Below are 12424 nucleotides of genomic sequence, written 5' to 3' on the forward strand. Positions count from 1 at the left end.
TGTGAAGCCCGGTGCAGCGTGGCAAGAAAGACGCGCAGCATTGCCCTCCTCCGATGAACAAGAAACTGAAGACACAGGAGGAAATGCAACACTGATGTATTTTCTTTGAATGTTTTACTTTTTGAAAAGTGTTGTGATGTAAACACGAACGACGGTATATAAAACAAATAAATAAAATAATTATTGGAGGAGGAGGAAGTGCAGCACATGTCCCGCGGGCCTGGGGAAAGAGGAGGTTCCTGTGGCTAATGAGAATCGAGGTGAGAAGAGAGTGCATGTGTGTATGGAAGAGGGAGAGAAGTGAATGAGTGTATATGTGTGTATGCATGTATGGGGTTGTGTGGAAAATAGAGGGGCGCCATATCCCTCGACTCAGGCAGCAGATTGCCTTGAGCCGCCCCTGTTCCTACACACACCCCCCAGTTAGGTTCTCATCACAGACAGACCCCCCAGTTAGGTTCCAGGCGCGCACACACACATGCACCTGTCAGGCTCCCCCTTCACACATATAGAAGGCAGGCTTTCACTGTCACACCCCACCGAGAGCCATTTTGTGGTTCTTCCTTGTATGCCGGCCCCTGCGCTAATCAAATCTCGCGGGGCTAGCACTTCCTGTATGCCGATCTGGTGCATTGCAAGATCAGCACAGAGCACGTGCTAGGTGCAGGAATTTTGGATAGCGCATGCCGGCCCAGAGAAAGAGCAGAAGTACGGACTCCCTCTTCCTTCTTCAGCCGTTGGTAGGGTGGAGTCCACCGGCGGCCTTGCGGGCCACTTCCTCTTCTGAGCCGCCGTCGGTAGGATGGGGTCCACCGGCGGCCTCCTCTTCTTCCGTCCCCCGGATGTGCTATCTTGTGTACTTGCTCGGTGTGCACACCCGGCAGCGCCGGGCCTTTCAAGTAATTACGAAAAGCTCAAAACCAGCCACAAAATAAAATAAATTAAAGAAAACTACAACTACCAGAAACACCGTTCTCTTCGCTTCATGACGCTACCAAACGGGCCAATCACTGATTTTTGCGGCAACTTCTCGGGTGAAATCACAATAGGAACAGGCGTTCCTTCAATCTCAACCAATGAGAACCTTGAACCGAAGCTGTGAAGGGTGGTGGAGAGAGAGAGAGACGGGATGATAGCCCCTCCCCCTGATACTCGCGTTGCTTTGCTGTTTGTCTCGCGGATTTTTGTCACCTACGTCTGTTTCGCTCTTTGGATTTTAGGAACCGCTTCCCCAAAGCCCGACTTGGAACTGTAGCCGGACTCCGCGTGCCTTCACGGGATCCAGCATGATTGAGAGACCCGAGTCCGTAGCGGCCGCCATCGCGGTAAGTCTGGATGTGTCCTCCGCCCCTCTCCCATCTCCTCCGATCCGCTATAGTTGTCCGTCAATAGCCCAGAATTCTTTTCGCTTGTGCTCTCCAGTTTCCATAGATCATCTCTACGATCTTCATCCCTACTACTGACTGCTCACAGTTGGACCCCGTTGACTGTATTTCTTCTGTCTTATTTCTTTATTCTTCTGTCTGTGATTGAGAGCCTCTTATTTTACTTGTCCTGGGCTTTCTTACTAACTTCTCTTATTGATCTTGCCTTTCTACCTTCCTTTACTGCTCCTGCCTTTCTATCTCTGCTGCCCTGCCTGACTTCACCTAGCACCCCAGCCTTGCTATTTCTGTTGCCCCCGCTAACCTTTTTTCCTGCCCCTGACTGTTGATCCTTTGCTTACTATCTCTGCTGCCCCTTACTGACTCCCTTTTCTTCCTATGCCTTGCTTACCATCTTTATTCCCTTTAGTTATCTCCTATACCTTCTTATGGCTTTTTGCCTCTACTATTAGGTGTCTCACTCATTGTGATACTCATTTAACTCCATTTCATGATAAGATGGTCAGACTGTTTCTGATGTTTGACTCCCTATAGTGATGTAGCTTGGTTCCTAGTTCATGGCAAATAATATTTGTAATCCATGCCGAGCTGCTAGATTTTGCTTCATTTATGTTTACTGCCCTGGTACTGTAAATAGAGGGACATGTATCTCTCTCCCCCCCCCCCCCCCCCCCCCCCCCATATGACTGCACATCTCCAAGGAAAGTTGGAACATTCTTTTTTTGCCCAATGGATTGGGGTGGGAATTAGAAAGTCATTTGTGAACAAACATGATGTGTTAATTGGTAACATTACTCTATCATATGCCATGCCATACTCTGACTTTGTGGTCGATTTTCACAATCCTGCAGAGTGGATACATTTACCCTGTTATTTTTGAATGGCGATTCAGGGCATTTACTTGCTAATTGTTTAAAGCATTTTTCTCCACTGATTATTTTTTCTGCCTTGCTTTTCTTTCCCAGTTGTTTCTCTTCTTTCATTTTTGGGGAGAGCCATTTTGAAAAGTCATTTATTCGGGTATGGCTATTTCTTTGGGCAAATTGGCTATTTGAAGATTGCTCTTTCCCCTGATAAAACTGCTTATGGGAATCAACAAAATGTATTCTTCCATCCAGGCAAAATAAATACATTTTTTTTAATTTAAAAGCGCTTATAGACCACTTATTTTGAAAAAAATCAATGCTAAGCAGTGTACAAAAACAGTGCATTGTACCGCACAATTAAAATAAAACATAACATAATAGTTATTCAATAAATAAGAAAAGCAAATAATTAGAATATCATAAAAGTACAATAAAACAATAAATCAAAGTAGGCAGAAGCAAGTAATATACAAAGTGGCTCAAGAAAAGGCTAACTGAAAATAGTGGGCTTTAAGCTTTTTTTTATGATGCATTTCAATTTGGTAATGCTCCAAAGTTCAATTGGCAGCTCATCCTAGAGGCTGGGACCAATAATAGAGAGAGCCTACCTTGGGTAGACTGATGACATGCTGCTTTGATGGTCCGTTTCTGGAGAAGACTCTCTGGTCGGCTGACCCAAGAGCTCTCCTGGAACATATCTTGTAAGTCTACAGGGTAAGGAGAGGGGTCCATCATTTTGAAGAGCTCTAAACACTAGTCATCCTCTATAACCTAACCGTCTGATCAGCAGGGAGCCAGTGGAGTTGTTTCAGCACAGGAGTTTTGTGTGCTCTATATGGACGAGCAGCAACATTCTGTGAAAGCTGTAGTGCCCATATCGTGTTTGGGAAGACCTGTATACAGTCAGTCGAAGTAATATACGGTGGTCTTGATGAAACCCTAGTGATCTAAATTCCTCAATAGATAAGTGTATGCGTCAAAGGACATATTAGTGTTAATTTTATAAAAAGCGGTTTTGATTACCACATTCAGTTGCTGTTTCATGCAGAAGGTGGAGTCAATTAGGACTCCCAAGTCCCTAATAGTTGCAAAGAAAACTATAGGGGCTCCCTCGGTGATGAGATGTTGCAACTGAGGTGGCGGTGGAGTTTTGCTAATCCATAGTGCTTCCAGTCTTTTTTTCACATTCAGCAAAAGATTATTTTGCCCTAGCCAGGAACTTACTGCATGTAAGCAATCTTTTACCAACTTAATGGCTGAAGATAAATCGGAGTCTGTGGAGAACACAAGCTGAATACTGTCAGCATAAACTTTAAATTCATCTGCATAAGAAGATAGAATTGTGCATAGGGATAGCATGTAAAGATTAAAAAGCATAGAAGAAAGAGTGGAGCCCTGCGGGACACCTTTTACAGCAGGTTATCAAGACAGTCTGTCTTGGCCTACCTTAACCTGAAATTCACAATGTGTTAAGTAAAAATGGAGCTACTGAAGGACTGCATTGCCTATGCCAAGTGAAGATAATGTTGCAAGCAGTATAGAATGAAAAGGCTGCAGAGAGCAGAATCAGGGAGTTATCCCAATCCAGCAATTGGAAAGTGATCTGCCATGAATGAGATTTGGAAATGTGGCAAGCATGTCTGTAAAATAAAGAAATAATAAAAGGGTTTCAGTACTATGATTTGCATAGAATCCAAATTAATTTTGGTGCAGGGTATCATTTGTCTGCACAAATTCTGCAAGTTGTGATAAGACAAATTTTTCTAGAATCTTGGCTGGGGTTGGAAATGGGCCTAAAGCTTGGTAGCTGCATTAGAGTGCAAATTGCCTTTCTTCAAGGCTGGGTCAATAGAGCTTTTTTTTTTTTTTTTTTTACAGAACTGAGGGACAGTATCTTCAGTAAATGAAAGATTAACTAATGCAGTGATGATGTCTAGAAAATTTGGATTTCATGCCAAGCATGGTGCTGATAGAGCAATGATGGCAAACTCCAGTCCTCGAGTGCCACAAATAGGCCAGGTTTTCAGGATATCCCAAATGAATATGCATGAGAGAGATTTGCACGCACTGCCTCCGCTGTATGCAGCTCTATCTCATTCATATTCATTGTGGATATCCTGAAAACCTGGCACTCGAAGAAGAGTGGAGTTCGCCATCGCTGAGTTAGAGAGTGGATCAAGAAGGGAATGGGAAGCTGTTAAAGAATACCTTATCTTTTCAACCTCGGTTGGGGGAAGCAATGTGTGTAGTTTTCCACAGCAAAAGCACCTGCACATAAAATCAGGTGCAGATCTCTGTGGGTACCTTCTCTCAACACAGTTTTTTTAAATGGAAAATATACTTGGGCTTTCTCTCTTAAAACTAGCGCAGGGCCTGTGGGTAAAACTCGTCATGCGCTTTGCATCAGAGAAAGCAGGTTGGTAACTTACCCCCTCTATAACAGTCTTTTCTTGCTTTCTTTTGGGATACATTTATTTTAAGCGATGCTGCCAGGACTGGTGAAGAGGAGTTTGAAAATCCCTGGCAGTTGTTTCCAGCCTTTGTGCAGTAGCTCTGACTTGCAAACCGATTGGTGCCTCCTGATGAACGAGGTGCAGTTGAGCCGCTGGCAGCTGCTGGACCATGGCTCGAAATCGTTCCCCTTTTTCATTAAAATAGTAAAAAGAGTGTGGCATAATTAAATAAGTCCAAAAAATATTGGGTGGAGAAAACGGGGGGGAATCCAACCCACAATTAAATGTCCAAAGAAAGTGAGGGAAAATATAAAAAATGTTCAACGTCCCAGCAAAGAGCCAGGATATTTAATAATAAAAAGGCCCCACCCGTGTCGCTGAATCCACTCTTACGACTGCCCCTCAGCTCATGTCAGGGGCTGTGTGGTTTCTTGAAGCCCTGTTGAGTGAACAGCCTTTCTTTCTTTACTCTTTTGTTTCACTTTTCTGTTGATGTGGGTCTGTTTACATTTTATGGATATACATCTTTAAAACAAATAAAGCTATTGTATCCCCTGAGTCTCTTGTGGGACATTAACAAAGATTTCTAGAACTCCCCCTCCTTCCTTTGGACATAAATAAATGTCAAGAAATGACGGTGGATTAATAAGATCTATCTTTTACACCGCCATAGAAACACAAAGGCAGAGAGAGATCATATGGCTTATCTAGCCTGTCCACTTCCAGCAATCTAGCATTGAATGCAGATAAGACAGAAGTGATTATTCCTGGCTGTTTTAGTTATTTACACAGTTTATATTTCGCTGATCCAAAAATCTCAGCGGATTACAGCTCTACATACATAAAATTTCCGCATAAATAAGCCAAAAAATAAATGACATAATGACTAAAAGAATACAAATATTCAGTTTAAAAACATCTAGTTACAGTGGCAAAATCAGAATAATGTCAGTCTGGGTAAGCACATGAGAGAACATTTTTAACAGCTTTCTGCTCTGATCTTGTCCGGCAGCTTATTCCAAAAGCTAGGACCTGCAGCGACCAAAATATGCTGTCAGGATTCAACCATGTGGATGGAGTTTCTAATAAGTTTTTGGACTGTGAACGAAAAGAGCAAACAGGAAAATACCTTTGAAGAGATGACGAAATGCAAGCAGGAGTTAAGGCCATGAGGGCCTTAAATACCAATGCGAAAACTTGAAATTATGCTGCCAGTTATTTGGCGGGTTAAGTTTTCCCTTAAACAACGCTCATTCAGTCGTTTAGTTGATTAATATGCTATTCTGATTCCAGCACAAGTGTAAAAAAAAAATAAAAATCTTGTATTCTGGCTCGAATCCAACTTGTCTTTACGCATAGAAGTAAAAGCAGTAGTAAAGGGGACTTTTTTCAGATTACGAAGGCTGTGCCTGCAGAACCCTATAGATTTCTGGGCTGTGCTTCAAGCTCTAGTCCTCACATTTTTAGATTTCTGTAATTCCAGCTGCATCGGGGTTCCAGCATATACTCTCAGGACATTACAAATAGCACGGCTGCACGAATCTTGACTAATAACCGGTATTAGGGAAGCTATTACATCTGTTCTTCAGTCACCCCCCCTGGCTTCCTGTAGAATGGCAAATTAAATACAAAATTGCAATGTTGATTCACAAGTTATTAAATAACTCTGTACCCTGGGTTTGTGTGATCCTGCCTAGCTACAATTATCCTCATGCTTTAAGGTCAGCACACTGTTTTGTTTGATTTCCTCTCACAATGATGGGAACCTGCGAGAGAGCCTTCTTGATGGTAGGCCCTGCTTTCTGGACTATTTTGCCAGAAAGTTTGTTCCTCGGTCACCATGCAGATATTCACAAAGCAGCTGAAGGCCATTCTGTTCACACAGGCATTTGTGCATTGGCATTAATTTGTGCATTGGCATTCAAACCGATGTGATGTTTTACTAACGAATGTCGGTATACAAAAATTGCAAATAAATAAAATAAATAATCTCCCATTTTCTGCGATTCTACGGTTGTAATAAGTGCTGTAGAATTTGCCTTCTGTTACTGTCCGTCAGGTTGCACCTTGCACACTCCCTCACCTTTAGTGCTGTCTTCCCCATAGCCTTTCCGCTGCTGCTGTCATGAGCACATCCCTTTTCAGCATCCCGCCACCGTCCATTCGTGTCTCCCCAATGTCCTGCTGCCGCACACTGCTGACCTGTGCTGGACGTCTGCTCCTGATTCGCGTTTCTATGGCCTCCCGTTAGCACAACTGGCCTACATCCCCTCTTGTCGCTGCCACAACTGAACTGCCTTCTTTTCCCTTTGGTCACATGGTTCAGGGAAGGCAGATATGCCAGGCTGGACAGGAGAGCAAGCCTTGCGATGAAAGAGCCAAGTTGGAGGGGCAAGAGAGAGCCTGGGAATGAGTGCCTAGTTGGAGGGCAGCTGGGGGAAGTACTGATTGGTTGATTGAATGAAATGGGAAATGCAGGTGGGACGAAGGAGAGAATAAAATGGAGGGATAGGAATAATGGAGGAGCACTTGGAATGGAAGAATGGCATAAGAGGATGGAGGAGAACCAGGGAAAGAGGATAGCAATGGCAGGGAGGGAGAGAGGCGAAAGGAGGAGAAACTGGAGGGGATGAATGGAGGTGGGGAGAGAGACTGGACAGGAGGGAAAAATGTGTGGTAGCTGGGAGAAAAAGGTAACTTTTGGGAAGGCTAAAGACAGAATGTGGTAAAGATAAGGGAGAAACCAGCAAAAGAAAGTAATTGGGAGAAAAAACAGAGGTGAGAGAAAAATAAGGGAAAAATAATTATTTGGGCAAAGATTATAAAACCTTTTTGAAAATAAAGTTAAAACAATATTTTCAAGATGTTGCCTGTGTACACTTCATGATAACTGCATGCTAATGTACACAAATACACTGCAGAATCTTTAACCTTGCCGCAGAATCCTCTAAATTTGTAACAGAATTTACCTTTGAGTTGCCACAGGCAGAACACAAAAATTAGTTTACTGTTAAAACAGTCTCAAAATACTGTTCCTTAGCAGCTGGGTCCATCCTTCTCTCGACCTCCTGGCACAATTCATGGCCATATGACAATAGCAAGCAGACCCTTTCTAAGCAGGACTTAACCAGCCCCGTGCTGAGGTTTGATTCTTGTTCCTGGAGCACCTGCCCTGTGCAAGCTGATTCCTGCATCTGCTCCTAGGCAGCTGAGGGGCTCCTGACATCGGCTAGCTGCCGGGTTTAAATTGCAGCCTGACTCCAGAGGGGAAGTGGCAGGGTCTGAATAAGCATAGGCATCATAAACTTGCTTCACCAATATTTTAATGAACAAAACATAAAACACAATCTGTGCTTCCTGACTTGCGATAATGCAGGAGAGCAAACAGAGGAGCCAGGCAAGTGAAGAGGGAGAGCCAAACAGCTGAGTAGTAGTGTAGCCTTTTTCAGCCCCAGCCCTAAGTGTTGCTGCAGAGGTTAAAAAGGTGTTACAAGGGTGGGTCCAGCTTTGGGCCAACCAAAGCCCACAGTACCTGGGAATTAACAGCACTACTGCTTCCCCAGCCTTCCACCACTCACATGGCTCACCTGAGATGGCTTTAGCTTGCCGCCCCACTCAAAACCTCTAGCTGGAAAAGCAGAGGGAATAGGGAAGCACTCAAGGCTGTCAGGAACTGCTAGGAACATTGGACAAAAATTGGGCATAAAAATGGATGGTTTGCTTTTTCAGTTTCTCTATAAAGTTTTTGGCTAAGTTCTGATAACTTGTGTTGCAGTTGCACTTCTTGATACAAATAGTTTGTGAAAACATGATCTTGTTGGCTTGGAAGTATTTTTTTCTGCAGCTCATTCAGAATCTGTGCACTGTTGCTCTGCTGTATGATATTCATCTCTCCCGGCTTGGCTCAGCTGTTGCTCAAGCTGGCATTTGTAGACTCAGCTCATAGCTAGGCTAGATCTCTCCATTTGAGTTCAGTGTGAGGTGGCTTGGTGGATGAACTGAGGGACACCAATAACTCAAACACATCCTGAAATTTCAGGCGAGTTAGCGGTAATTGCAAAATCTGATGGGCACAAGAGGAAGCACTGTACTCTGTTTGGGAACTACCTCTTCCCTGTAACATTATTCTCTTTCTACTTAACAGCAGCAGCGGAACCTGGATGGCTATGTGGGTTTCGCCAACTTACCAAACCAGGTGTACCGGAAATCAGTAAAGAGGGGCTTTGAGTTTACCCTAATGGTGGTGGGTAAGTAACAGCACATTTTTTGTCTTTTGTTCTTCCATCATGTGATAAAATGATTCCATGCTAGTAAATTAAATTGATTGTAAGATAAATCATTGGAATTACCTAGTTGGTTGTGTTGAAAGGAAACCATCAAGTCCAACGTTAAAAGGTTGTTTGAAGACCCTAAGGCATCCAGAGCATACAATATTCACAGATTTTACAGGAGAGTGAATCTTTAGCTTCGGAACACAAAGTTCACAGCTCTTTACTTACTGATTTGTTCATGAAGAGTAGGTTGCATTTTATGTTTTTGTAATGGTGGTGTTCTGATCTTGTATCACGATGTTGCATTTGATGCACCTAGTCCTGTCATCTTAGATAACTCATTGCCTGGAATAGATTGGTGCTAATAACCTGGCCTGTCTGTTTGAAGAGGTTACCTAAGAGCAGAGTTCCCAGTTTTTCGCAATTCTGTGGCCGGGAGAAACCGCATAATTAACCTGTTGTCACATAATTTTCAACCTTTTGCACAGTCACCAAATATGAAGTTCTCCCACCTCCTGTTACAGTCATTGAAGAAAGCTCCAGGGTGCCTGCTTTTCTTCTCAGCTCTATCTGCTTCCTGCTCCAGCCCTATCCCTTCCTTACACCAGTAATGATTCAAGCATCGGAACAGAGTGCTCCAACTTGGTGCACTGAGCTGCGGTGCTTGCAATGCCAACTGCATGAGGTGTGGACATTGCTTCCATTACCAGTGAAATCCATGCACAGAGGAAGATTGTCAGGGGCATAAGGAAATATATTATTCCTATGTTGTCACCATTGAGATTTTTGGAGCAAGGCCTTCATCTAGATTCCGTGGTGTCTTTGATTTCTAACTGGCCCCAGGTCCAAATTTTGAAAAGTCCAGAGGATGTGCAAGGAGATTCTATTCTAATATCTGAAGAAGATAATCCACCTCCAATGCCCGGCCAAAGGGCACATCAGTCCTTGGACCAAGTGACCGAGTTGATGAAGGCTTTCTTTACTTCTCTTGCAACTGAGGATTATGAGGGTGCTTTCCCACTTCTCCTTTTCAAAATATCAGATTTACTCCCACGGGAAGGGTGTCCCAGTTTCCCCCAAATCAAGTGGGTTTTCCATCAGATCCCCCACGAGGTGATACTAGTCTCCCAACATTCATTAGTGCAGACAGTTGGAGGATATACATCAGGAATACACCACTTTGATGTGACCAAGGATCCCTCAGTTGCCCAATTCATAGTTGGACTTAGAGTTTCCTACATCCTTGGACCTGAAGAGGGTTTGATGGAAATCCCTTCAATTCCCTACTTGAGCCTCCGGAACACACATTTCCTCCTGAAGACCTCTTATCACGCCAGGTTTCTGGACAAGTTGGGTACAGCACTCGGAGTCGGTGTTTGTAAGGACAAGGATCCTCACGCGAAAGTCTTCAGCTTTCTCCAGATTTCTGGTGAACCCCCTTCAGAGCTGGCAGCCATTCCTAATCATGATATTCTGCGAGAGTTACAAACAAGAATTCGAGAACCCAATTTCCTGCTCTCCAATAGCAAGGAAATTAGACTAAAGTACAGAGTATAGAAATCTCCAGGTTTTGGAGTAAGAACATAAGAATATGCCATACTGGGTCAGACCCAAGGGTCCATCAAGCCCAGCATCCTGTTTCCAACAGTGGCCAATCCAGGCCATAAGAACCTGGCAAGTACCCAAAAACTAAGTCTATTCCATGCTACTGTTGCTAGTAATAGCAGTGGCTATTTTCTAAGCCAACTTAATTAATAGCAGGTAATGGACTTCTCCTCCAAGAACTTATCCAATCCTTTTTTAAACACAGCTAAACTAACTGTGCTAACCACATCCTCTGGCAACAAATTCCAGAGTTTAATTGTGCTTTGAGTGAAAAAGAACTTTCTCCGATTAGTTTTAAATGTACTACATGCTAACTTCATGGAATGCCCCCTAGTCTTTCTATTATTCGAAAGAGTAAAAAACCGATTCACATCTACCCGTTCTAGACTTCTAATGATTTTAAACACCTCTATCATATCCCCCCTCGGCCATCTCTTCTCCAAGCTGAAAAGTCCTAACCTCTTTAGTCTTTCCTCATAGGGGAGCTGTTCCATTCCCCTTATCATTTTGGTAGCCCTTCTCTGTACCTTCTCCATCGCAATTATATCTTTTGAGATGCAGCGACCAGAATTGTACACAATATTCAAGGTGCGGTCTCACCATGGAGCGATAGAGGCATTATGACATTTTCCGTTTTATTCACCATTCCCTTTCTAATAATTCCCAACATTCTGTTTGCTTTTTTGACTGCCGCAGCACACTGAATCGACTATTTCAATGTGTTATCCACTATGACGCCTAGATCTCTTTCTTGGGTAGTAGCACCTAATATGGAACCTAACATTGTGTAACTATAACAAGGGTTATTTTTCCCTATATGCATCACCTTGCACTTGTCCACATTAAATTTCATCTGCCATTTAGATGCCCAATTTTCCAGCCTCACAAGGTCTTCCTGCAATTTATCACAATCTGCTTGTGATTTAACTACTCTGAACAATTTTGTGTCATCTGCAAATTTGATTACCTCACTCGTCGTATTTCTTTCCAGATCATTTATAAATATATTGAAAAGTAAGGGTCCCAGTACAGATCCCTGAGGCACTCCACTGCCCACTCCCTTCCACTGAGAAAATTGCCCAGTTAATCCTACTCTCTGTTTCCTGTCTTTTAGCCAGTTTGCAATCCACGAAAGGACATCGCCACCTATCCCATGACTTTTTACTTTTCCTAGAAGCCTCTCATGAGGAACTTTGTCAAATGCCTTCTGAAAATCCAAGTACACTACATCAACCGGTTCACCTTTATCCACATGTTTATTAACTCCTTCAAAAAAGTGAAGCAGATTTGTGAGGCAGGATTTGCCTTGGGTAAAGCCATGCTGACTTTGTTCCATTAAACCATGTCTTTCTATATGTTCTGTGATTTTGATGTTTAGAACACTTTCCACTATTTTTCCTGGCACTGAAGTCAGGCTAACCGGTCTGTAATTTCCTGGATCTCCCCTGGAGCCATTTTTAAATATGGGGGTTACATTATCTATCCTCCAGTCTTCAGGTACAATGGATGATTTTAATGATAGGTTACAAATATTTACTAATAGGTCTGAAATTTCATTTTTTAGTTTTCACAACTCTGGGGTGCATACCATCCGGTCCAGGTGATTTACTACTCTTCAGTTTATCAATCAGGTCTACCACATCTTCTAGGTTCACCGTGATTTGGTTCAGTCCATCTGAATCATTACCCATGAAAATCTTCTCCAGTACGGGTTCCTCCCCAACATCCTCTTCAGTAAACACCGAAGAAAAGAAATCATTTAATCTTTCTGCAATGGCCTTATCTTCTCTAAGTGCCCCTTTAACCCCTCGATCATCTAACGGTCCAACTGACTCCCCTCACAG

At 43.1% G+C, this 12424-nt stretch overlaps 1 protein-coding gene across 9 annotated transcripts in view; it reads left to right on the top strand.

Annotated features, from left to right (window-relative positions):
- Window positions 1–233: 233 nt before the first annotated feature.
- LOC115095290 (septin-7-like) overlaps window positions 234–12424 on the top strand; it is a 194297-nt gene continuing 182106 nt past the window's right edge. Inside the window, exons 1-3 of one of the 9 annotated variants that reach the window (XM_029608775.1) lie at window positions 234–260; window positions 1221–1325; window positions 8849–8951. In XM_029608775.1, the coding sequence (XP_029464635.1) occupies window positions 249–260; window positions 1221–1325; window positions 8849–8951 (220 nt within the window). In that variant the 5' untranslated portion in view covers window positions 234–248. Of the gene's footprint in view, window positions 261–617; window positions 741–760; window positions 900–965; window positions 1326–8848; window positions 8952–12424 lie in introns of those variants that run through there. The other 8 variants (XM_029608776.1, XM_029608771.1, XM_029608773.1 and 5 more) reach the window with 8 other exon arrangements.

Source organism: Rhinatrema bivittatum, chromosome 7 (assembly GCF_901001135.1).
Source record: "Rhinatrema bivittatum chromosome 7, aRhiBiv1.1, whole genome shotgun sequence".
Classification (NCBI taxonomy): Eukaryota; Metazoa; Chordata; class Amphibia; order Gymnophiona; family Rhinatrematidae; genus Rhinatrema; species Rhinatrema bivittatum.